Source organism: Molossus molossus, unplaced genomic scaffold (assembly GCF_014108415.1).
Source record: "Molossus molossus isolate mMolMol1 unplaced genomic scaffold, mMolMol1.p scaffold_m16_p_15, whole genome shotgun sequence".
Lineage (NCBI taxonomy): Eukaryota > Metazoa > Chordata > Mammalia > Chiroptera > Molossidae > Molossus > Molossus molossus.
The window spans coordinates 26,540,621-26,568,128 of NW_023425350.1; the positions used below are offsets into that span (position 1 = coordinate 26,540,621).

Here is a 27,508-nt window from a genome sequence, read left to right on the forward strand (position 1 = left end):
GAACGAGGTTCTTAGGGGACCACATTCTGTATGCCCCAGCAAATCTGGTACCTTCACTTTGGGAATCTTGCTGGTCTACTCCCTCAAACCCCTCCAAAAAAAGCTTATGCAAATTATAGTGGTGCAAGTTCAATGTGCACCGAATGGAGTAAGGGGTACGAGGTTGACTCACTGACTTGAGTGAAGTCTCCTGACTCTGGTCAACCAGGTGAACAGGCAGCGGGACGATGAGCAGTTCCCAGTTGGTCCATGTGAATTAATCATTGTTCTGGGCATGGAGATATTTAGTAAGCTGAGGCCACTGTAAGAGGCTGATTTGGTCTGGTCACCTGAATGTGTGTGACTCTGTGGGTAAGCACTCTTGTCACTGAAGAAGGCCAGTCCTAATTACTGTGGCCTCAATAACGTATCTAATTATGGCAGTAGGGAGACTAAGCTATGGAATAGAACCTGATCCTAATCCCATTACCCATGTATTGGCTATGTGACTTCAGGATAACTAACCTCCCTAAGCTGTTTTTTTTCAATCCTCATCCAAGGACATTTTTCCATTTTTTGTTCAGGTAGAGTGGGAGGGAGAGAGAGGAAGAGAGAGAGAGAGAAACATGGACGTGAAAGGGACATCGAGTGGCTGCCACCCACATGACCAACCAGGACCGGGGACAAACTGCAACCAAGGCACGTGCCCTTAGCGGGAACCGAACCCGGGTCTCTCTGGACCGCAGGTCAATACTCTAACCGCTGAGCAAAACCGGCTCCCTAAGCTTTTGATATCTCATCTGTAAAATATGGAAAACAAACGTCCCCATTTATGTGGCTATAAAGATGACTAAAAGAAGTAATGCAAAAAGGCTTAGCATTATATCTGAAGAAAACAGGTGTACAACAAATATTACCTTTTATATTTCAGATTCTTCTGATGACAAAGGAAATGTTAATGATATTAAAATGTTCATTATGGTTTCCTTGGCTAGGTGATTTAGGGTTAATAAATCTTTTTGCAAGATTATGGGAGAATATGTTTGTCCTTGGTGTCCAAAAATGAGGGTGGTGATAAGGACAAAAACAACAGTTAACATTTATGAGCTTATTATATATGGATTCTCACTTAATCCATGAAATAACTGGATGAAGTAGGTACTATTATTGTCCCCATTTTATAGATGAGAAAACTGAATCCCAGAGTATAGTAGTCCCCCCTTATCTGTAGGGGATACTTCCAAGACCCCCGACAGATGCCTGAAATGGCGGATAGTACAGTATATATACTGTATTCTTTCCCTATATATACATACCTAGGATAAAATTTAATGTATAAATTAGGTACAATTTATGAACAATATAGTGTGACAAAAGTTATGCACATGACTTTGGAGCCATTATTAAGTAAGATAAGGGTACTTGAACACAAGCACTGTGATACTATGCCAATGGATCTGATATACAAGACGGCTGCTAAGTGACTAATGGGCGGGGAGCCTTTACCGTGTAGACACGCTGAACCAAGGAGTTCTTCATAACCTGGGTGAAAGGGGGCGAGATGGCATGAGAATTCATCGTGCTACTCAGAATGGCGTGTGATGTAAAACTTAAAAATTGTTTCTTTCTGGGATAATCCTTTTACTATTTTGACTGTGAATGACCACGGGTAGTGAAACCATGGAGAACAAAATGGATAAGGGGGACTCCTGTACAAGAAAATGTTCCAAAGTTGTATAGCCAGTAAGAGGTGAAACGAGGATTCAGACCACAGGAGGGTGGCTTTAGCTGGCGATCATGTTGTTGACCACACGTACGTGGGGTGTTGACTGGGACCTTGTGCTCGAGACCATGTGCATACTGGGTGTTGACAAAGACTGGAAAACTGACATATCTCAATTTGAAAACGGACAAAGAGTTCAAAGAAAATATCCAGAAAATTCATCATATTCAACTCTGATTATAACTGTACAATGTTAAAACAGCTGATGATTTGAAAGGAAAGGAATAAATTGTTCTCTATAGAAACATCAGCCTGACTCCTTTAGCAAAATATTATAATCACATGGATCAGAAACATGAAGAAGGGGCTATCTTCTTGGAAGCCCTCTTGTTCTGCTCGAACAATATTCAAGATCATTGACTGATACAATTTTTTGATGCCTTAGTTCCTGGCTTCTCCTGACATTACATTTACACTGTCTTCCTAGCACATAAAAATAGGCTTGAACTAACCTAGTTTGAAAATAGCATCGAGCTTTTTATATTTTAAATTTTGAGCTATAATTTGATTACTTCTATAATAAACCTTTATTTTAATAATACCAAGTCCATGAGGATAAAACCATGGGTAGGACTTAGTTACACAACATTTTGCTAATTTTGAAAAGGGGAAAAGGAAGGGCAGCTATGGGGCTGAAGTAGCTGAATTAATTGTCATTTTCCGAAGCCAAGTGGTCAGTTATTAGACAACCAAAAGTCACTTCTCGCCTCAGAAACAATCCGCGGCTGCCTTGCGCAAACCGGTGTCCTCCAGCTTGCTTCTCCTTCCTTCCCACTAACCTGTCTCTCTCTGTCTCTCTCTTCACCCTCCTTAGAGTTGAAGCCTGGTTCTTTCTTCTATGCTTTGTTCTATTTATGGGACATCCATATCCTATCTAAATCTTCTCAAATCCTCTTCCTCTTTTTTACAAGTCCTGCATTAGAGATGGTAGAGCCATCGGACCCAAGCCAGGCTAGAGCTAGAGGCAGCTGGGAAGGATCTGATAGAAAAATCAGGAGAGAATTAAAAAAGACCCCCCCCCCCCACCCACTCTCACCTCCAGGTAGCCTTAAAGAGCGACAAAGGACTCGAATGGGGTGGCGCTAAGTCTATGGATCCGGACAATACACTGTAGACACCCAACATGTGCCTTTGCCCTGTGAATAGTTACCCAGTTATTTATTCCCCATAGACGTCCTCTCTTTGAAGGGACTGCTGTGCATTGTAAGTGCAGGAATACATGAACACTATTAAAAGTAGGCAAATAGGTGCAACTCAAGCAGAAAATAGCCCTGCATAAAACTTCGACCTGGTACTGGAGGCAGCAGGTGACACCTAAGGACAGGGGAGGTTTGCGGGGTTCCGGAAAGGTATGAGAATTCTTGCATTTCTGCTTCAACCTTGCCTTGCCTCGGTGTAGAATGTGCCCCATTCACTCATTCCTGTGGATTAGTCATGTGGTGCAAAAACCATACGTGTCTATCAAAAGTCTTAAAAATCCACAAAATCTGTGGTCCAGCAATCCTACTTCTAAAGATTTAGAAATAATTGAACCAGTGTGAAAGTTTATACATGGGGGTGGTAAGGACAGAGTTTTTATGTTAGAGAGAAATTAGAAACAAACTGTCCGTTACTTTTGGTAAAATAAAGTGCAATTTCATGTAACAGTGCAGTTGGTAAAATCATGATGTAAGGGACACTAACAAAGCAAATATTTCACAACGTACTGCTAAGTGAAAAAGCAGTTGATATAATTATACCTAGTTTGAGTTTATTAAAAAGTGGATAAATATTTTATATGTCTTTGTAAACAAATTTTTGTGCAATTTATTTAAATTTCCCAGGATTTTAAAATTTGAAAGATAGATACAAGAATGCAAACGGATGGTGGGGCTTGCCTGATTTCTTTTTTTACTCTCTGCTTGTTACAAAGAGATTTTCTCTTATTTAAAAAGAAGGTATTATTTATGATACGTTATTAAAAGGCTATTAAATATACATTTTAAAGTGGTCTTACATAAATGACTGGGTCTGTCTGGGAAGGGATGAAGGGTTGATTTTAGCCCTTTCTGGTCGTTTCAGAAGTCATGTTGATGGTAGTTGTATACTTCGTGGAAGGCATCATTCATACTACATACAGGGTAGGTGTGTTCCAAATGGTGTAAAGTGTGAGGAGAGCATTTCCTGGGCATCAGGGATGGCTTAGGGTCTGGAGTCAGGAAGGTGCCTGGGACAGGCCATAAAGTGGAACAAGAATTCTTCCAAAAAACACATTTCACTGATTGTAAAAGGGCTATGAGGGAAGATGTTTGCTTGTCTAAGTTTCCTGCCCACCACTCCTGTCAAGCAATGAGGGACTGCACAGCAAAGCCAAAACCCTCTCTTAATTTTGTATTTTGTGTTACAACAACATTATATTTTATTTACTAACAGTATGTCTTACTGGCTTTAACTCACAATTGCTTTGCGTATTCACTTGACCTGACAAATACTTTCTGCGAACTTGTTAAGAGATCTGTGCCCTTGAGATGTCTGGGAAGGGGTGTAATACCCAAGTCTTTCATCACTTGTATGTGGGCTCTCCTGGAGATGTTATTTGTAATGCAAAACCAGGAAACCAGGTGTGGGACTCTATCCAAGCTGCTAAGAATATGCTATGAGGCTGAGCCCTAGTGTCAAGTTTTGTCCTTGTCTGTCTCCCCGGCACCTAGCACAGCTCTAAGTAGATACTTAATAAAAGTCGTTTGACAATATCTCTTATTTTTACAATATCCTAATTTTTAGAGCTCTGCCACAGATGTCATATTATCTGCTTTTCTTGACATTTGAGATGAACGGTCCCATCAGCCTCATTTTGTCAGGGGAGGAAACTGAAGCTCCCAGGGGTCACACGGAATTTGAGTGAGGTGGGATTATAATCCGCATTCTGTTACCCTGATGCCCAAGTCCTTACGCTGAAGGCTCATTTTCAGGATCCTTCATCAAATCCTGTTCTTGCCAGATATCACCCCATGCTCTGGATCTGATAACATAACCTAAATTGCCTAACTTTCAGGGCTGCTGTGGATATCAAAGAGGTGAATTGTACAAATGTACTTTTTAAACAATGAAGCTATGCAAATGTGGTTATTGTTGCAACACTGCTAGCATTAAATGCAAATGCTCTACCTTTATGGGATCATCTCAGTCACTGATCTTTAATGTGGAGCATTTGCTGAATATTCCAAAGTCATAACTAACCTGGAATATTTAGATGGGGCAAACAGGTGTTGTGGACAAAAACCCAGGGCACTGGGTACTAGCTAGTAAGGAGAGAGGAGGCTATATAAACATCCAGCTGCCAGAGACGGAAAACACCAAGCACATTAAGTCCTCACTTAGGGTCATCGATAGGTTCTTGGGACTTTGGCAAGACAACATATGAGGAAACCAATTTTACCATAGGCTAACTGATAGAAACAGAGTTAAGTTCCTGAGGCATCTCATCAACGTTATAATGAAATTACTTAGAATGAAAGGACATTATTCAAGGACCTGATGTAATTCAAAGGCATTATTGTTTGAAGTGGAACCCAGAAAAACTAACATTTTCTCATAGTTTCTAAGATTAGACTTGCCTGAGTAGGTTTGCATCGGGAGAACCAGAGGTCTGAGTAATTAGGTAATTGGCCAAAGATTAGTGGTACAAGCAGTCACACCACCCTATTAAGATGCCTCTCCATGTATACACATTCTATTCCATGATTCCATAATCCTGTTTTATTGCACAACGTTCATCCTCATTGCTATCTGAAATTGTGTCATGTTTTTAAGTATCTGTCTCCTCCCTCTGGAGTGTGAACTTCATGGTGTTAAACATAAACTGTTTATCTCTCCACCTCCACCCACCATGTAGATCAGGGCCTAGTACCTAGCAGGTGCTCATGAAATGTTTGTTGAATGTAAATGAAAACCAATGCAGAATGGCTGTTAAGCCTATGCCTTGCCATTGTGCCATTCTCCTTCCTTTGTTTTAATTTTTTAAAAAATGGTATTAATCTCCTTTTTGGTGCTTCATGACTAGTAGAGGGAAGGTCCGTTGAGTATTTGATGATAAAGAATGCCACGTTGCGTCAGGGTCTCGGTTTGGGCTTCTTAGTTAGTGGTTGGAATCATCTGTTGGAACACGGACGATTTTTTTTTTTTATTATTCTGAATATTACTTGACACTAATATTCCACTGTAGTCTCAACTCAGGTGCACAAGACAGGGCTTGATCCTTATTCTGAGAACAAGAATACCTAACACAGCAGAAGTCACTGATGTCAGGTTTGTCTCTTTTCTTCCTCAAAGTGAAACTTCAGAAGCACCAACCAAAGGGCAGGCAGTACCTGTGGCCACTTCTAATGTAGCCTCGCACTGAGCGCCGGCCGCTCTGGGCGGCCTGAGCTGACGGCCTCCAGTTTGACAAGGGGCTTGTTTGGGGTTTGGGTTTGCCATGTTTCAGCCTCCTGAAGCACCCTCATGCAGAGAGTCCTTTAGAGAAGGACATTTCCACGGCCCTTTGTACATTTATGGTTATTTGTTGCTTTGCAACGGTAACTCAGGGATGAAAAGGTACAATTAGTCCTCTGCTGGGCCCATTTGCGGACCCCAGTGGGGAGTCATTTTAGCTCAGAACCACAGCAAATCCTGCTTGTTGTCTCAAGCCATGATTTTTTACCGAGCTAACCTAATCATAGCTTGCAATTTGCCGCAGACCGTGCCCCAGAGCCCCCTGGGCTCCAGAGGGCTTGGAGGGAAGAAAACAAACACAACGTGTAATTTCCTGATTGTAAATAATAGAACCAAACTAAGCCATTTTCTCCTGGTGCACAGAACGCAGGATTTATATGTGCTGAGCTCCACAAATACGGTCGCCAATAGAGTTAGCAGTTCTGGGTCACGTGCCAGAGAAGGTGGCTGAATAATGTGAAGGGTTTTACAGCTTTAAATCCTGTTCTGGAATAAAGCAGAGTATAAACAAGTCACACAGAGCTCATGCTTCGTTCCTGGGAAAAGGCAGGATGTGAAGTCTGTGTGCTGAGGAATAACGAGGGCATTCCAGCTGGCATCGTGCATAAATGCCAAGCAGCATGATTTCATAGCTGTAATATGCACTATTTGCAACAGATATTAAAATTCTTTTATAGTCACATGTAGAATTTGCCTTTTAAATTGAGTTAGCATTTTATTTGCCTTCTCTTCTAAAAATACCAGTGGGCCTTACATGCACTTTGCTGCCCATGCGGTGCCCATGACATGGCAGTTAAGTTGGGCTTTTTTTTATGGCCCATGTTGTTTCTTTTAAACGTACTGTGTGTCATTCTTTGTGCAGGGAGAGCATGCGCATGGCCTTGGTCTCTGCTCTCTGCCTCATGGTTTCCATGGGTTTAGACTGATCCAGGGTGACAGGCCGGGGGCATGTATGAGACTAAGAAGCGGAACTTATAAGAGTCATTTCCTTACCACTGTGTTGTGATCAACGAACTGAACTGGCCAAGGACACTTAGCATTTACATATCATTAAGCATGGGCTGTTACCCCAAGATTCACAGAGCTAATTCTAAGGACCATTGCACGATATTTCCCCAAACAACTCCTATTCTATGAGCCAAGGTTACTGTCAGGGGAGGGTAGTGAAATTGTTTTAAAAGGTATAAAAATCCATAGGTGTACAACACGCTGAATACCAAATATATTTTACTTACACTTGTAATTTGGGAATGTCTCTAGAGAGATTTTGTGATGAATAAAAAAATTATTTAAAAATGTCATGGAAGCCATGGTAAGTTCTTAACATTATGTATTATTAGAGTAAGAACAATTACTATCATGTGACAAATCTATGACATTTGTATATTAAAATTGGTCTTTCTGGAAAATGGAGAAAAGGCAAATCAGTCGAGCCACATTAGTGGGGGCCTGGGCTGGATGTGAAGTGGGGGTTTTCTGTAAGTAGCCCAAAGGGGTCTTATTGGGGTGATGAAATGTTCTCACACTGTGGGGGTAATGGTGGCCCAACACAATTGGCTAAAAAAAAAAAAAAATCACTGAATTATATTCTTCAAATGAGTGAATTTTATGGTAAGTAAATTATACTTCAAATCAAGTTGTTAAATATGCAGGCTGAGGCCTGAATTACAAAGACAAAGAACAAAATAGTGGTCTTGGAAAATTTTCATTTTCATTATCTTATGTGCAAATGTGGAAGGGGAGAAATGTGAAAGTCATCATCTCAGCAATTAAAAGTCACTTGTTAGAGACCCACATCCTGTTAACCGCCACGGGCAACACGGCTGGATGCGTTCACGACACTGCTGCTGGATCCCTGTAGAGTACACGCGAGACCAAAAAGAGGACATTTACATGCATACACATCACGCATTCATCACACTAGCTCTTCAAACAACACACATGCACACACATACACACACCTGTACGCATGTTTCTGCCAAGTGTCCTTGCTCGGGCTGACCTGGAGTATGCGAGAAGGCCAGAGAGAGACGGGAATGAAATATTCCTAGCTCCCCTTTCCTTACATTGTGACTTCCGTGGGAATGCATGGAGGGGGCTGGTGCGGAACTGGGGCGCTTATCCTTGGCTCTGCGGAACTTCAGGACACAGGCTGAGCACCCCTCCTCCCCGACCCCCTCCTGGTAGATTGACATCATGTGTCTTTCCCAGGTTTCTACCAAATGCTCCCAGGCTGCTGCATAAATCTGTTCCCAGTGTTTCTCAACTGCGAGTAACAGGCAGTTCTGTGCCATTTATGGAGCAAATCTTGGGAAATCTAGTGTCTAGTTTTTGTCCTTGTTTTGTTGTCCCTGTCAGTTTTTGCTTTTGTGGGCCTCCTTCAAGGCCAGTGACATCAGGTATTCACGGGAAAGTGTGCCGGGCATTTTACCTCCAGACAGCTCCTCACTGGCGTGGGGTGAGAACAACGTCCCCTGGAAAGTCATCTGAGCAATGAGGCCACCTGCGCTCCTCCCGGACCCTGTCCCTGGTGGCTTTGCCTCTTGGCCTGCCTATAGATCGGAGGGCTCATTTTCAGCCGTCCTGACCTTTCTTGGTGACAAAGAAACTGAGTGCCTGGTGGATTCTCCAGGAAAAAAAAGTACGTGCCCTTTAGGATCTCTTGTGGGGACGGACACCAGAGCCATCAGGAGATCTTGGCTCAGAGTAAAGTAATTCTGTTTTTATCTCCATTTAAGTTGATGTGAAATGTTAATCATCCAATGAAATATGCATGTGTGCACTCTGTAGCTAGGGTACTTCCTTTTCAACCAAGTTTTCTGAGCCGAAATGCCAAGGTTCAGAGGATGAAGCTCATGGAGAGACAGGGAAACTGCAGGAAACAGGAGCACACGGGGGGCTGTCCACCTCATTTCTGACAGGGTAATAATGAAGATGGTCTGAGAATTTTCTTGCTTTTCTGTTTTTTCAATTATTGCAAAGTAGCTGAGCAAAAGACCCCGGGAGGCCTAACCCATTCCTCAGACCCTCGAAGCAGAAGGGAAAAGAGAGCGAACTCTTTTTGAGCATCAGCTATATGCTAGGCCCTGGGCTGGGGACTCGATAGAGACCCTCTTGTGTAATCCTCACCACAACTCTGTGACACTGATGTTCACATCCCTGTAACTCAGGTTCAGGAACTGAGGCTGGAGGAGTTGAGCTGCCCCTTTGGGTGTCATACAGCTGGTACGTGGGGCGGGTGATTCCCTGCTGTTCTTTCCGGTAGATCAGATGACCGTGGGAACTCAGAATGAATGGGTACAATGTCCCCTAAGAAGAATGTCCATCCTGGGTGGGGTGCTGCTGTGTTCCCTTCCGACCCCACCTCTGTGGTTAAGGAAGGGGTGGACTGAGAGACGCCTGGGACAGTAATCTCCAGTGATGCTTGAGACCCAAACGACTGGGGCATGATTTCCAAGGTTTCCCCTAAATCTTTGCCGAACGTAACTACTGGGAGAGTGTCACCAGTGCGCCCCCAGGCAGCTGTGGTCTGGGCCCAGAATGACCAGACTTCCTTTCATGGTCATTTCCACCAGCGGCGCGTGGCTGTGCTGACCAGGATTAGCTGGGCATTCTGCTTTCACCAGCTAGGTCAGAGCCGGACATGTTTCAACAAGTTTCTAGTTGTCCAAGTGCTTAAAAGTTTTTTCTCAATTTTTACTAATTTATTTTTGTTACAGATGTTTCTCCTTTCCCCCCCCTAAACACTCTCCTCCCCACCCTGTCCCCTCCCCCCAGCATTGTCGTCTATGTCCATTGGTTATGCACACATATACATAAGTTCTTTGGTTCATCTCATCCATCCCCCCCCACCCCTCCTCTGAGGTTTGTCAGTCTGAACCATACTCCTTTCTATGTCTCTGGGTCTATATAGGGAAGAAATGCTAAGTGTTTATGGCTGTAGAAATAGGTTTTTGTTCACTTCTGAAACTTTTTGAAGTACGCACTATACTAGCTGTTTTCCATGTCAAAGGGAATGATGATTATGCCTGACCTCAACGAGTGTAAGTATGAACTCACTGTTGCATGCTTTAAAAGTGGAAAATATTAAAATAGAAGCAAACAGGGAAATGAGTCATTTCCAAAAACTGAGATATATGGGAAAGACTGTATGCAATGCTTATCTTAAAAATAAATCCAAAGTGGAATGATAGAGGGGTTAAGTACTAGATTATGAGAAAGAGAGATACTATGGAGTCCAGAATTTATTATCGATATAAACTTGGACTAAACATGGGCAAATCACATATTCTTTTTTTTTTTATCCTCACATGAGGACATTTTTCCATTTTTTGTTCAGATAGAGCGGGAGGGAGAGAGAGGAAGAGAGAGAGAGAAACATCGACGTGAAAGGGACACATCGAGTGGCTGCCACCCGCACGACCAGCCAGGGCTGGGGACAAACTGCAACCGGGAGACAAACTGCAACCAAGGTACGTGCCCTTAGCGGGAACCAAACCCGGGTCTCTCTGGACCGCAGGCCGACGCTCTAACTGCTGCGCCAAACCGGCCAGGGCCAAATCACATGTTCTTCTTTTTTTTTTTTAATCCTCGCCCGAGGATATTTTTCCATTTTTTGTTCAGATAGAGTGGGAGGGAGAGAGAGGAAGAGAGAGAGAGAGAGAAACATCGACGTGAAGGGGCACATCGAGTGGCTGCCACCCGCACGACCAACCAGGGCCGGGGACAAACTGCAACCGAGGAACATGCCCTTAGCGGGAACCGAACCCGGGTCTCTCTGTACCACAGGCTGACACTCCATCCGCTGCGCCAAACCGGCCAGGGCCAAATCACATATTCTTTATGAGCCCTAATTTTCCCATGTAACTAAGGATATTGGTGCTCAATCTCATATACTATAAAGTGGCCTTTGTACCGGGCCAGCTCTGTGTACCCCCGTGGGTGTGGTACCCTGTATGCGTCAGGAGTATCACTGAGATTATGGTGACCCGTTGAGATGGAAATACTCAACCTGCACAGCCAGTGGAGTTACTTTAGCATCCGCTGAGAGGCAAAGCAGATGTAATACATTGTAATGAACTTAAATATACTCTAGAATATCTCAGCTTCAGAACAATTAGAAGTCAGGAAATTAAAAGATGAAAAATTTAAACCATCAATAGCTAATGATATTTTTTTTGGTCACATAAACAAATAATATAATGCTATCAAGCACAGTGACAAAGAGAAAATCTTATTTCCAAAAGAAGAGTCTAAAGGACAAAAAAAGTTCTCTCTCTGCTCATAAAACTTTTCCCATTCATTCTCATTTTCTTATGGTTTCTATTCCTGTTGACATTTTGAGAGTTGATCTCAGTGTAAATAATGATAATTATTTCCTGCATGTTATACCATTTGTCAGTTGATAAAATGCTCCGAGATCCATATTGCTAATCCTATCATTAATTCTGTTTAAATTGCCATGCCTTATTATGCCTGTTTTATAGGCAAGAAAACCAAATCTCAGAGCGTCAATAAATTGATTCCAGCCACACAATGAATAGTGGTTAGAAGTCTGCTTTCCTGAATCCAGGTGCACAGCTGTGTCTCTATTGTCTCGTCTAGTCATGAGCACTTTGCTAAGAGAATTAAGTAAACAGCTAGTATAACCAGTCATATATAAAATTCTTCCTATGATGGAAGTCTGGAAATGATGTAATTTAAAAAATTCTTTTTCTGTATTGATTTTAGAGACAGAGAGGAAGGGAGAGGGAGAGATAGAAACATCGATGAGAGATTGGCCGACTCCTGTGTGCCCCCTACTGGGGATCAGGCCCACAACCTGGGCCTGTGCCCTGACCAGGGATCGAACTGGGACCTCTTGGTACATGGGTCAATGCTCAACCACTGAGCCACACAGGCCGGGCAGCAGATGATGTAATTTAAAAGTGACATGTATTTTCTCTAAAACAAAGGTTTATTTTTTTTTATGTTTCTATTTACAAAAAATAAAAAAATAAAAATCATAAAGTCATCTATATCTTTTCCCATCCTGCCTTAAAATCTCTAGCGTAAAATGATTCCTCCTTGACGGAATCCAGAAGATATTTCAAACACTCCAAGCCCACAGAAAGTCTGACGATGCCAGAGGCTACGGGCAGCCTAGTACTCAGTTTGCACACTGCTCTGGCCCCAGGAGTAAACGCTGGTGAAGGGAAGGTGCAGGGAGCAGCATGCAGTCTCAGCACGAGCTCCATCCGACAGATGTGTGGAGAAAGACCGAGGCAGGGCTTAGGGAGGGAGACAAATTGCTAACTCACCAGCACCTAAGAGTTTGCTGTGTAATTAAGGAAGGATTCTTACTTTTCTGAATCCAATAGGAGCAAGAAATAAAGGGACAATCTATATTTGGAACCTGGTATAGAAACTGGAATGTCCTGACTTAACATACCCAGGTTTCACCCAAGTAAATAGTTGTAAGCAAAAAGAATATGCCACGACAGGTGGTCCTCACATAAAAAAAGGCTGGGTTCCAAATGCTCCTTCTTACATTGTTCTTTTCTCTTGAAATTTGAAACTGTTATTCCACAGAAGTCATGTGATATAACATAGGTATAAACCCATGCCAGGCTATTAAAAAATGCCTATTTAGCACTCCACAGAGAATGCCTAAAGTTTTAAAAGTACCAGTCTCAGTTCTTGGAAGCAGTGATTATTGCCGAGAAAAGAATAAAGGCAAGAAATAACATCTTGTTCTTCATCAAAGTTCCCACCATAGTTAAAATTATGCAAGAGGAAGAATGTTTCTGTGCTAAGCTTCTTGCTGTTCTTAAGTTACCTTTGCCCCTTCGTAATATAATGCCCTCCTCAGATGTATTCTATTCCTCATACATGAGCCACACTATAGAATTATCTACTGTTTATCTCCCTCTGTCATAACTGTAATTCGTAGCTGTCTCTAGGAAGAAAGCAGTCTGACTGAACCAACTCTTACTAATGTGTAAATGACTTATTTGTACATTCATTTATATACACAATACACACACACACACACACACAATTTCATTACTTATGTGTTAGCTAGGCATTATTCTAGCAGCCAGGGATATCACAGAGACAAAAAAATGGGCAAGGTTTCTGCTCCCATGAAGTTTACATTTCAGTGAGGAGAGTTAGACAATAATATTTATTTGACTAGATAAACCAAAAAAATCCAGAAAGTAATACATTCAGAAAATAGGGGATATAATACAGAGGAACGCGCTGACCCTTCACACTGTGTAGTTAGGAAAGGTCTCCCTGAAGAAGGGACATTGAAGAGGAGAGGTAAGCAGACAAAGAGCCAGTCTTGTGTAAATGAGGGAAGGAGCAGTTTAGAAAGCTCTTGCATCCCCGAGAAAGGAACAGGACGGTACCAGGGCCAGGAGGGCTGAGGAACAGTGGAAAGACACAACGGAACACAATGGAAAGAGAGGCAGAGCCGAACCGCACGGGTCTTTATAAGCCAGAGCAACGCTTTTCAAGGTTATCGTAAGTGAAACAGGAAGCCCTTGAAATGTGGCTGGATTTATATCATGAAACGATCTGTAGCAGAAGCATGAAGACAAACAGAAGCCTACGGCACGGGTCTGAGAGAGAGAGAACTACTGTCCAGACCAGGAGGGTAGTGAAGGGGAGACAGCTGAGCAGGTTCGATCAAGATATACATTAGAGGAAACATCTGCAGGACCTATAGACTGTGGGGCTGAGGAAAAGCAACCGAAGACTCCTGGGCAGATGATGGTACTGTTTTCCAGAGAAAGGCAAGGTGGGGAAAAAAATGGTTTCGTTGAAGGAGAAGGTGCTTAGGCAGTGGAGATCAACAGTTCTATTTTGGACATGGTAATTCTGAGCTGCAAATCACACATCTGGCACGTGTACAGGGAAGGCAGGGGTATATGAATCTGGAGCGCAGGGGAAAGTCGAGGCTGGAGATGCACACTTGGACAGCATCGGCATCTTGATGGCATTTAAGGCATGGGGACGGACGGGATGGTGCAGGGAGGGAGCCTGGACCGAGAAGAGGGCTGGAGACCAGGCTCTGGCTCACCCCAACTGCAATCCGTATCTCATGTTATATAAGAACATTTTAATCATATGGCTGCCACACTTTCAAAAGTTTATGAGTACAAGACATGCGCAGAGGTGGAAAGAAACTGTCCAGGACTCTTCTCCAGACAGGTAGCTCTGTGAACGGTCACTGGGGAAAAGCAGGTCCTTCTTTACTAACCTGTATGGGTCTTTAAACTCCCTCATGCATACCTCAGGGTGGGGGGTGAAGACCCGCAGGAATCTTTCTCTGTCAGTAGGTTCAATGAGCACCTGCCACCAGTTGGTATGAGGAAGAGGCTGTGTCTCACCTAGAAAGTCATAAGCTCCTTTTCTCATGGATTTTGAGCAATATGGTAAAAAATATTTCAAATGATCTTTAATCCTGCCTTCAGACAAGGAAGGTTTCCAATGCCCTTCAGGCGATCACAGGCTAAGGGTTAGAGTCTCACCTAGAGAGGGGCAGCAGTGTACTGCGCACTAGTCAGGAGTTCTTCTATGTTAGGAAAACCGCCACGGTCTCAGCCTAGAGAAAATGCTGGACTCCAGGACCGATGCCACTGGATGGCGGCTGTAAGCAAAGAGGATGTGTCCTTCTTCCACCTGCAGCAGGGGGCTTTGTCATCTAGCAACAACAGAATTTTTTTAAAAAGTCAGGAGAGCCCTGGCCGGTTTTCTCAGTGGTTAGAGCATCGGCCTGAGGACCAAAGCACCACGGGTTCGATTCCGGTCAAGGGCACGTATCTCAGCTGCGGTTTGTCCAGGGTCATGTGGGAGGCAACCAATCTATGTGTCTCTTTCACATCGATGTTTCTCTCTCTCCCCCTCCCACTTTTTCTGAAGTTAAAATGGAAAAATATCTTCAGGTAAGGATTAAAAAAGATAAAGCAGCCCTGGCCGGTTTGGCTCAGCGGTTGGAGCATTGGCCTGCGGTCTGGAGAGACCCGGGTTCGGTTCCCGCTAGGGGCGCGTACCTCGGTTGCAGTTTGTCCCCAGCCCTGGTTGGTCGTGTGGGTGGCAACCACTCGATGTGTCCCTTTCACGTCGATGTTTCTCTCTCTCCCTCCTACTCTATCTGAACAAAATGTCAAAAAATGTCCTCAGGTGAGGATATATAAAAAAAAAAAGATAAAGCACTACTCAGAATCACCAGCATTGAAAAGTCAGAAATATTACGTTCATTCAGCATCTTGTTCAATTTGCACAGCTGTTTTTGAAAATAAAAGTCTGTTTATAGAGATATGATTATTTGCGATTACCATGATTATATTGTTTGGGGAGCATGCTGTACAGTTAATATAGCAACAAATTACAAGAATTCTCCCAATAACAGAGCAAAGAAATCTGTGTCCCAATGGGAAGAATTTACGGCAGTGCAGGGAAACCATTTTGACAACAAATGATGTTGTCATATTCTCCCCAAAAGGCTTTCTTACCTCTTAATGCCTCTCTCCGGGACCTGAGCTGGTTTTAGTGACAGAGCAAGTGACTCATGCAAACACTGAGGTTTACTGTAATTCACATTTTATGTTACAGGAAAATAATTTTTAATCGTATGCACGCTATTCAAAAGCATTAACCCAGAAGATGCAGACAACCATTTGGGAAGATTGTATAGGAAAAGGAGCCAGTTTTGAGGTATAAGGATGAGGAGCTGAGAAATTAAAAAACAACAACAATGCATATTTTGGAACAAAGAGTCAATGTAGGAAAAACCTGTTTAAACTCCTTCTGAAAGCAAGAGATGCCATTTGCGAGGACCAACTCCTGCCTTTGAATAGCTGAAGAGAGACCTAGTTTTGCCTTCATTATAGAAATCTGATCATATTCTCCTCAAGGGTTAAACCCACAGCGAATGGTGCTAATGTGGGCACCATTTGATACAGTAATTTAAGCCTTAGGCAAAGTAGACCTCAAAACATCTTCCTATAATAACCACAGAGCAATGGATAACCATGGTGTTTGGTTCCTTTAGTTGTATATATATTCTCTAAACAAAGCAACTTCAAATATGCATATTTTACAATTTTCCTCCAGTTGGTAAATTTCTGCTCCTATTTGGAAAAAGTTCAAAATAAAGACCAACTGTGGAGCTGCAAGCACAGAGCTGAGCTGAGAGGCAGCCCGCTCCGCTCTGCCAAGAGCAGTCATCTGGAAGGCGGTGCATAGCCCTGCTCTCTGAGGCAGGAGGGACAGCACGTCCTGCGTCCCCGGGCCCCTCCCCCGCTCGGCTGGATCAGGACTCCCACACGGTTGGTCAGCTGGGTGGCACCACATGCGATGGCCGACCAGTATAAGCCTGGACACTTCATCCCTGGTTATCCTCCTAAGCTATGCAGCATAAGCAATCACAAGAGCTACTATTGTATTAAATTCCTTCTATGTCTCATCCGCTTTACAAGATGTGGAACTTACAGGTGTTTTCTCCAGTCCTTACCACATTTCTGCAAGTTAAAATCAGGTCATCCTGATTGTACAAAAAAATGAAACTGAGGCTCAGAGAAGTTAAATAACGTGTATTCAGTCACTGAGGTGATAAGTATCTGAGTGTAAAACAACTAGAGGATCCCAGTGAAGAGACAGACATGATTTAAACTGGACTGGTTTTCAGACTCAAAACCAAAAGCCAAGGTTGCCAATTATGGCACGTGTTAGAAATCACAGCGCTCATCAGAGCTGCGGTAAGTGTGGAACGTTGAAATGGTACCATCAACAGGGCCATACTTCCCCTCAAGCCCTGCCTCTCCCCCAGGTCCAAGACTGTGACACTTGTCCTTGACCTTGGTAGAGAATGTGGGTCACTCAGAGTTAAGGCTGTATACCTGTCAAGATGTTGACTAGTGCTGGGGAAGGGAACATCCGTTACAATAAGCTCTGATGTGTACCAGCATCACCTGTGAGCTCAAAACACACATTTCTGGGCCCTGGATCATCTGATTCCATAGGTTGCTGGTGGGTCTCGGGCATTTGTCTCTTTGAAAGAAGCTTCCAGGTCATTTTGATGCCCACCAAAGTTTGAAATTACTGCTGCCAATGTCGTGTCTGGGAGGATGATGTCTTACTCAGCAGTCTGAGGAACCATAATGAGCTCCAGCTGTGGGCTGGAAGACACGTTCAGCTTGCAGGGATGCATGAGGATGCCCATGAAATGTGTACTTAGTCCTGATCAAAGTATGCCTCTTTATATTTACTCCCATTAACACTTGGGTGAAGAGAATAGTGTGTCAGTTCTTCCATAAGTATTGATCTTAGTTACCCAATGAATAGAGTTTCATGGAAATCATCCAAACTTTAATAATTCTATAAAAGACAGAAATTTTGTTCTTGAGGATGATTCTGTAATTTTGCTTTTGCTTTTGTTTCTGTCTTTTGGAAAGGGCTAATTGTACTGGGGCGCTCTCTATCAGTCTATCCATCCAATCAACCTGCTCTCCCCACGCAGGGCATGCAGTCCCTTCGGGAACACTTTCCGGTCACCATCATGATACCGACCAGCTTTCTAGCCTGGAAGCATGTTCCGGCAGTGACATTATTTATATCTCTGGGCTCTTGCTTTTCAGAGGCCTGGTTTGTTATCACAGTCCTTGAACTTGTTAGGCAGGATAAGGTCATAAGGCAAAAGAATTGCCTACCTGGTACTGAAGTTCCCAGTGCGACGAACACGACCGCAGTCACGGAGTCTTTCAGGCCAATGGTGCAGCCGAAGTGGGAAGCCAGGTCGCCAATAAAAGCTGTCAGGACGCCAATCATGATGATGGAGACGATAAAACACGCCCAGCCATTCCAGTACTCTGTCGGCGGCACGAAGGCAAAGAGGACCTTCCAGAACACAGTCAGAAAGTGCATCACGTAATCGAAACACGAGGGCAGCTTCTCCTCTCCGCATTCGTCGTCGTCGTCATCTTCCCCTAGGGAAAGAGGAACGGAGCACACTCCATCACCTCCTGTGCTGCCAGGGTGTCCCCCTCTCCCCATCCCTCCTTCCTAGGCCTGTCACCCTTCCCCTCTGAGTGACCAGGAGGCCATCAGAGGTGGGTGAAGCTTAGGGTTTTCCAAGAGCCAACCATAATGAGACAATTCTTGTATCATGCTGAATGTCATGTGTTAATAGCAAAAACTCAACCCCCCACCCAGTTCAGGTTATATGCAAACGACACACCTTTCTCCTCTCTTGTCTCCTCCAGTGAGTCGGTCACTTCAGAGAAATGACAAGGTTTCTTCCAAAAGACTGGAGAGCCCTGTGCTGGGCTCGGGAAAGGAGCCTCTTCTGAAGAAAGCTAACTGGCCGAATTCTACCAGGGTCCTTTTCTCGGAACACATTTTTGTTTTCCAGCCTCAGCTCTGGACACTCAGGGGTCTGTGGCCACTAAGAGGACAGTGTTCACACAGGGCCCGCAGCTGTGGCTCTAGGCCTGCATATTTCCCCAGCTTTGTCTCCCGCAGCGACTTCAAACTCAAACTTCATCCTCGCCAAACGGAATTATTTCTGTTCTTTTTCAAACCATATGTACTTTCTCCCTTTGTCTTTTAGAACAAAATGTACTTGGCATAACCCAATAGCCCCCTCCCTCCCCTTCCCCACTTGTCCTTTAAAACTTATTTCTTTTTTATGAAATCTTCTCTGAACCCCCTCACCCTCCAGCCAATACTGGGGACTCCTCCTCAGAGTTTCCATAGCCCCCCAACATTTGTAACACTAGATCAGTGGTTCTCAAAGTGTGGTCCCTCAGCAGCGGCAGCATTACCAGGGGACTTGTTAGAAATGCCAATTTCTTGCCCCACTGAATCAGAAACTAGGGCATTGGGCAGTGGGGGATGGGAGGTGGCCCAGCAATCTGCTTGAACCTGCCCCCTAGGTGACTGTCATGCATGAGTCAAACGAGACCAGCTCTCTAGAGTACGTCTCTTCACCTTTCCCCTCTTCCCCAGGCAGGGATTTGTTCATTTTTGTGTTCCTAATGTTTGGTCCCATTTCCAGACTGTGGAATAAGCTGGCTAAAAGCTTGTTAAGTGAATGAATATATCCATTAATTTCTACTGACTTTACATAACCACTTAATTACATAATATATACACATATCATAATTTTGCCAATTAGGTTATACTATCAATGCAGAAAGAAATGCATAAATCTTACTATTTAAAGAAACCGGGAAATCAATAAAGTGCTCTAAAATGGAAACTTCATTAACAATGTGACATAATTCCCATTCATGTATTCTAGAACGGGGATATTGAATGTCACCTCTCTCTAAAGTGGAGGCAATTACATATTCATGTGTTTTAGGGCCTTTTTGGAAAGAATAACTTTCCCTTGAGGACTTTGTTCACCACCCCCGCCCCCAACCTTGTCACCAGGGATTTGCTTGCTCTCAGTCACCGAATGCAGCCGGGGAGGCGGTCCGGCTTCCCAGGGGACTGCGTGACCTGAGGATGCCAGTGCGGAGCCCATGTAGTGCTCCCCTGAGGTCCTCTGCGGTGAGGGCGAGGCCCTCTGGTGCAGATCACGAATTGGAAAGACCCCCTTAAAGTAGAGGAGCTTTGAGGGAAACGTGCCTCTCACAAAACATGACGAGAGAAATGTCTCATGTGTCATCTGTCACTTTACAGGAAGAGAGGAGAGGCAATGGCCCACTCTTCAAGGAGGTCATGGTCAGAATTATGATGCAGACAAACCTGGAGGCTCGGTGGAGAAAGCAGCCTCACCTTGAGGCTTTGGAAGGTCTCCAACAAACGGCTGGGAGGAAGCCCCCGGCCGACAAGGGGCTCACCTTGGGAGACTGACTAGGTAAGGAACTTGAGTCAGGTCAGCTGAGTGATTCACTAGAGCCAACGAGCATTGTTGACTGTGTCCAAGTAATTCAACAAGGAGGCCATGAGCCCCAGATGGCTTTAATGCAGTGGCTCTCAACCTTCCTAATGCCGCGACCCTTTAATACAGTTCATGTTGTGGGGACCCCCAACCATAAAATTATTTTTGTTACTACTTTATAACTCTAATTTTGCTACTGTTATGAATCGTCATCGGAAACGTGTTTTCCGATGGTCTTAGGCGACCCCTGTGAAAGGGTCGTTCGACCCCCAAAGGGGTCACAACCCACGGGTTGAGAACCGCTGCTCTAGAGCCTTGGTAACGTATGTAAACAAACTAAACCCTGAGCCAGAGTTATTCCTGTACATATACCTGTACCTGAGAAAACAACATTTAAGACAACCAATCACGACCCCCCAGGCTTTCCCAAATAAGGCAACTGCTCAAGCTACAGCCAATCAAATCGTTTCCTTGCTTTGCTTCTGTCTCTGCTCTACCAAGGCCTGTCCCGAGCTCCTGCTGGCGGAGGGTCCTGACGGCTTCTGCTTTCTCTGCCCAGAATCCATGTTCACGCGAATGAACTCTTGAAACATGTCCTGTGCCTCAGTCTATCTTTTAACAGCATTTCCTCCAGCACTCATGCCGTATGGTTATTACAGATTTCTGATATCACACGTGCCTAAAAGCAGAAGATGCTCATAAATAAAAGTACAGCCCCCCCCCCCACCACTTCACGCTTCGACTTTCGGCGTCAGGCTATCCCAGTTTTATCAAATACTGAAAAACCGCGACAGAGTGACGCACGGACGTCGAAGCCCGAAGTGGCAGGGACGACTGTATAAATAAAGAACCCTACTTCGGGGAAATTCGTTTATCGCAGTAGAGTCTGGAACTGATTGACCGCGATGAACGAGGGCCGACTGCGTGTGTCAGGGGTTGAATTATGTTCCCACCAGATTCATTGCTCTAAGCCTAGCACCGCAGAATGGGACTGTACTGGAGACAGGGCCTAAATGAAAAGATATTTAAGTTAAAATGAGGTTATTAGGGTGGGCCCTAACCCAATCTAACTGGAGTCTATTTTTTTTTTATCCTCACCCAAGGACATTTTTGCATTTATCTTCAGATAGAGTGGGAGGGAGAGAGGAAGAGAGAGAGAAACATCGATGTGAGAGAGACACATCGAGTGGCTGCCACCCACATGGGGACAAACTGCAACCAAGGTACGCGCCCTTAGTGGGAAGGGAACCCGGGTCTCTCTGGACCGCAGGCCGATGCTTTAACCGCTGAGCCAAACCGGCCAGGGCCTGACTGGAGTCTTGTAAGAGGAGGAAGCTGGGACCCGCAGAGGGGCAGCGGGATGTGGGCACACAGAGGAAAGCCACAGCCACGCGAGGTCAGCGAGCAGGTGGCCCTTCCCTCTCCCAACTCAAGGAGAGAAGCCTTAGGAGAAGCCAAATCTGCCAACACATTGATCTTGGACTTCTACCCTCCAGCATTGTGAGAAAACAAATTCGTATTGTTTAAGCTACCCAGGGTTTGGTGTTTTGTATGGCGGCCCTAGCAAACCATTGCAGCAGCCCTCAGACGCCTCCTGTGCCTAACGCTGATGCGTGGGAACTGCCGTTGTGTTCCTATTACCCACTCCCTTCTTGGGTCTTTCATCCATCTCTTCTGTTTTTCCTTCTTTCACCTCTCTTCCCATTTTCCTTGTACCCTATGTTAGCTCCAGGTAGAACTTGTGAGAGCTGCGATTATCAGGACTGATCGGAGGGAGCGAGGAAGAAGAGAACCATATTATTTCTCCACGTCCTTCTTCCCCCGATGCCTATTCCAAAGTGTGTGTGGGGGAGGGGGCTGCATATACTGCAGGAGAGCTCAGACAAGCACTAGACTTTCAAGGTATATTTATTTCGTATCTAATCCTTTTAAGTGTCTATATTTGTGGACATTTTATAATTTCATAGGGCATATGATCAAAAATTTGGAAAACTGAATTTTAATCAATCATCTATAGAAAAATAGATTATTTCTGCCTCTCACTCTATAAAATTACTTAATTTTGGGTGTCTATGTTCATATTGTAAAGAAAATAAATAATGAAGCTTCTCAGAAGAAATGACACTTATAAATTGAGAGTAGATATTATACTTGTCTTCAAGATGAAAATAATAACACCTTTCCCATGAAGGGTGTGCAGGGGAACAATTAGATCACTTCTGTAAAGTATCTGAGGATACTTCAAGATAATAATTATTATGGTAGTTATTGTTTTCCTATACTTAAGGATCGTGACTATGTTTCCTTAGTCAAATGTTGTGTCTGAAGTTTACATTCTGGGCTTTTAAAAACAAAATGTAATTTTGCCCTCTGGAATCAACTTCATGATCTATAAGTGTGCAATGCCAAATGAGAGAGAGAGAGAGAGCGAGGACAAGAGTGAGCGGGCGAGAGAGAGAGAGACAGAGATTGATTAAAATTTCCTTCTGTGGGCTTCTAGCATTACAAGGAATCTTAAATATTTCAGTGCTTATGTCTTGAATGGGAGGCCCATCTGTTTTCCTGCATTTGAAAGTAGAAGTGGCTTCCCACCCTTTTTCCTGGGATCTCACTGCTCTCTACAAATGTTAATCTCCAACTTAGATGTCATTTAAATATTAAAAATGACCACTGACTGCCATGCATGATTCACAATTACCCTGTCTTGGAGAAGGACGAAGAAATAGTATGTTCATCCATCACCATCTGGACTATACTTAAAAGTCTGTTCCTTGCAAAGATCAGTGGAGCATTAAAACACACACACACACACACACACACACACACACACACACACACTCACACACACACACAGTGGCCTGGGAGCATCTTTTATGTGACAGCCAGGTTGATCGTGATCTGCTGGGTCTGTGGGTTTGCCAGCCCAAGGTTACCGGAGGCTACGTCATTCTTTCCAGCCCCTCCTCTGCATTTGCAAAGAAACAGGCAGGTTTAAAGGAGCCAAGCAAAGGATCCTCTTATCACAGAATCCTTCTTTTCAGCTTTATGGATTCTACTAATGGAAAGATAACAAGAAAAGCTGTATTTGATTAATCTGCCCCATGGCCTTTTAAATGGATTCCTTGGTACATGTTGGACATCCTAAAAATATAACTACAAAAATAGTCAAATCATTAAAACCACAAAGATTGGTAAGAATACCACCACTTCAACTATTGACATAATGGTACTTGTACTGACCCTGCTCTGGAGCATGAGAACAAACCGTCATCAGCACAAGTGATCATGAAAGGCAGCCCTGGGCTTCACACCTGCAAATGACACAACATCTAAACCAGAGATTAGTGTACAACCCAGTATAGACGCTCAGGGTTTGGCCTGGGAGAGAGCTTTGAGAACTAGAAAAAGAGTGTAATAGACACTTGGGTCAGAAAACTTAAGTCAATTTCTAGTTCTAATAGCTTGTTTTGGGGAAAGACACTTGACCTTCCTGAGCTTCAGTTCCTCATCTGTCAAATGAGTTTCCTAGCTCCTACATCACAGAACTGTCGTGAGGATTGGAAGAGGAAAGTTCAAGTCCTTGATAAAACCCGGAACCCCTCTGCAGACAGATGTGCCATATTCTGCCACTGTTACTTGTCAGAGGTGGCAATCAGCACGAGCTGAGTTTCCTGATTTCACAGAATCTATATTCTGTTTGAACGAAACAGTATTGCTACAGCTTCTCCGAGCTGCTTGATTTTAAGAAAAGAAAGAAACAGAGGGAGAGAACATGATGAGGCAGGCACCTGCTAAGTGACAGGCACTGAGCTAAATTTCCCCACACACCTGACTTGGCTTAATCCTTACAATAACTCTGAGAAGTGGGCATTATTATCCCATTGCACACATGAAGAACCTGAATGAAGTTCAGAGAACGGAAGTAACTTTTCTGAAACAATTAAACAATTGGTAAGTAGCTGTGCTGGGATTTCATTTCACAGCCTGGGGACCATTTAGTGCACATGATGTCTTATTGAAGTCAGGTGAGGGGTACAGCATCTGTCAAATATCGATTCAAAGTCTGAATCTGCGAATTCTTCCTGGGCCTAAACGCTATATAATACAAGGGTGCTTTTTTTAAGGAATGTTGAAGCACTGATCAGGAATGTTTGTGTTCTAATTTCTTTTCTAGATAGGATATATTTTCAGCAGAGTCAGCCACATGTTCTTTCTCAAGCCCTTGGGAACCAGCTAAACACAGGAAACAGGACAATAAATAAAGGGAGGGCATCGTGGTTGTGATCATTTTGTAACTTAGAGTGTGACAAGTCCTTATTTCCATTTCTAGTTGCCAAAGGTCAAACATCTAGTCCAGAATCAAACATCCTGGTTTGCACCCAGCTCTTCACTCCAGAATTTGGGAAACTGTCTGCATTATCACACATCTGTAATGGAAAGTAGTTCTGGGAATGTATGCTGCTGCTTATCTAAGGAAGTGTCTGACTTCCAAGTCCTTCTAGGTATTCATTGTATCTATAATTAGTCCATTTTTATTTTACAAGAGAACTCTCCACTATGGAATAGTGAGAATAATCAGAACACTTCCCAGAAGTATGACAACATGGATATAGGATGACATCTGTGGCCAACAGCATTATCACCCGTGTGATCTTATGAACTCGACAAGTGTTACTGAGCAGCCCTGTGTAATAAACAAACCCTCCTGTGAAGCTGGATCACTGCAGTGGTCTTCTACATTCTACTTACAGCGTTTCGCATATAATTTCTTTCTGACATTTTGTTCCCTTTTTTTTTTTTTTACCAAATGGAGTTGGTTTTAATTTTGTCTCTTTGGCTTCTGAGCACCAAGATTTGTTGTCTTCCAACAAATGAACAAGTTAATTTCATAGTATGGGCTCTCTCCTCCACATCTATCACTTTCTTTTGCAACCTGATACAGTCATTACAAATCAACTTCTACTCTTCTGTTGTACATTTCTATTTCTCTTTGCTTTCAAAGGCTCTGATAAAATCATAATATATTTAAGATGAAAGAAAACTTTGTAATCAGCTAATTTCCCCCTTCTCATTGTATGAGAAAAAAAAATGAGAACTGTGATTTAATTGATGAATTTTTGTTTTCTTTTATGTGTGTGTGTGTACACGTGTGGGCAAGCGTGTGTGTACCCGTATATGTGTCATATATAAGGATTTGAGTTAAACCCAGTGACTTTTACTGTCTTGCTTACTCAGTGATCTAAAAACTTTTTTTGTCCCCTTTCCCTTTTATATGCTTGTATCTTATTTCTAGTAAGAAAATATTTATCAATCTCTTCCAACCCTTAACAATTTCTATATGACACTAAATGAATGAACCTAAAGATTCATTCCCAAACAAGAATTTATCCCTTGTTCTGGGTTTGGGAAAAGTGCCATGAACATTTCCCTATAATCTAATGGTAGGGAAATACTTATTTATACATTCTCTGATTAAAGTGCATATCTGTAATTTATTGGCCAAATATATTACAAGATAATTCCTTATCAAGAGAGACCTCAAAAAAGTTTACTCAAATTTATAGATCTATGGGTTGTCAAAGCACAGAGGAAAAAAAAGGTAGATATTTGATTCTATCAATTGAAACATATAGGTATTAGAAAATAATTGAACTTAAACATTAGGAGGGTTTCAGAGCTTGCCAAGGTCAACTCCCCATTAAATGTGAATTCCTCTAAAATCACTGCCAAATGGTCACTGGTACTGCAATTGAGTCTCAGCTAATAGGTGTTCATGATCTCACAATCCAAGTTTTAGCAGCTCAAGCTGTCAGCTAGTGCTGTTAGGTCCCACTAATTGTTCAGGTCCCATCCCTTACGCCATATGGAACAAATCCAATCTGGCTCCACATGACATTCCTTCAGGCACTTGTAGCCGGTCACCTTCACATCACTCTTGGTCCTCACCTCGGGATGCTTTGTCAGGCTGGCCATGCTCCTCTGAGTACTCTCTGTTAGTCACAACATTTCTTTTGAGAATATGGTGCCTGGAGCTGCCTCTAAGAGGCACTTAACCTGTCTTTCTCCTTCTGGATACTGGGCTTTTGGTGGCCACAATGCACATTGACATACGTAGAGCTTACTTATACATATAAGTTAACAACAACCCACCGTTTCAATGTCTTCCATTTCCCACACTGGTGTCATAGATTTTTGGGACACAGCTGTATAATTGTTCATCTATCCAAATGATTATTTACTATCTTGTCAGCCCAAGTGAAAGCTTGGCCTTAGAAAACATGAACCTTGACATCATAGCAGCTCTTTCTGAAAACTTGCCTTCTTGAAGCCTTCTTCAGAATGTATTTGGATTGTGAGAGAAAGTCTCTTGGTGTGACTGGTTGATCTTGAGAGGATGTAACCCCTGTGGTTGGTTTCTAGTTCTACTGCCCTAGTCCTAGGCAGCCAAAGGCCCGAGCGCAAGGCTGGTGGTTTGCTGAGAGAGCCTTCTTCACTAGCTAGTGGGGAATCAAATCAGTGTGAAGACTCCATGCCTAGAATCCACTGTACCTGGGCACCCACCTCTAGGAGACGAAGTTCACGATTGCGGTAGACTTGTTATGTGGACTGTTGGCCTGCTCTTAGAGGACACTTGTATAGGTCCTATTAGTCATTCCCACCCTCTACTTTCAAGCTAGAGAAAGCTATGGGCTATTCTGTCCCACGGTACCTGTTATAGCTCGTACTTGGGGGGCTGGCACATGTCACGTGTGATGGTACTTGAAAAGGCAACTCACTCTGTGAATGACTTCCAACCTTGTCTGGACAAATGAACTCCTGGGTGAAATTTTCCACGAACAATAGAATGCTTACCAGTTCAGGCCATTATAGATCTTGTTAGGATGGTTAATGCAGCCCAAGAAATATCTAATGTGACAGAAATATTTCTCAGCAAACGCAGCCAGTGTCAAGATGAAAAATGGATCCACGGAGGAGTTCTCGCTCTGTGCGAGTCTGTCAGCAGAATGAATCAGTTCAAAGCTGAAAACTGACTGCTTAGCCTACCTCTCTTTTAAGAATTTCTCTACAATGAGCATAGGTTGACACAATCTGTCTTGGGAGTTTTTGCCCCAAGCTTTGTTGTTTTGTAAAATAACTCCACAGCAGGCTGAGTCTTGAAATTCAGTGTCTTCTCATCCTTTATGGACTGTAGGATGAGCAGACATCCAGGCTTCTGCAATAGAGAAGCATATTGCCTAGACTTGAGTACCTAAGAAATCAACCCTCAACAACTAGAACTGATACTCAGCAAGTGCAGATGCCTCCTGCCAGCTTAGATGGTTTAGGTACCGTGGTAGTATGTGGGCACACCAGGTTCTAGGATCGACCTGGGGGCTCTGAAAACACTTTGTAAA

At 43.5% G+C, this 27,508-nt stretch overlaps 1 protein-coding gene across 3 annotated transcripts in view; it reads right to left on the bottom strand.

Moving 5' to 3' along the window:
- Positions 1–27,508, bottom strand: part of SLC8A1 (solute carrier family 8 member A1) — a 277,891-nt gene that overhangs the window by 11,296 nt on the left and 239,087 nt on the right. For all 3 annotated transcript variants that reach the window (XM_036262521.1, XM_036262520.1, XM_036262519.1), the window contains one exon: positions 17,935–18,210. In XM_036262521.1, the coding sequence (XP_036118414.1) occupies positions 17,935–18,210 (276 nt within the window). The remainder of the gene's footprint in view (positions 1–17,934; positions 18,211–27,508) is intronic.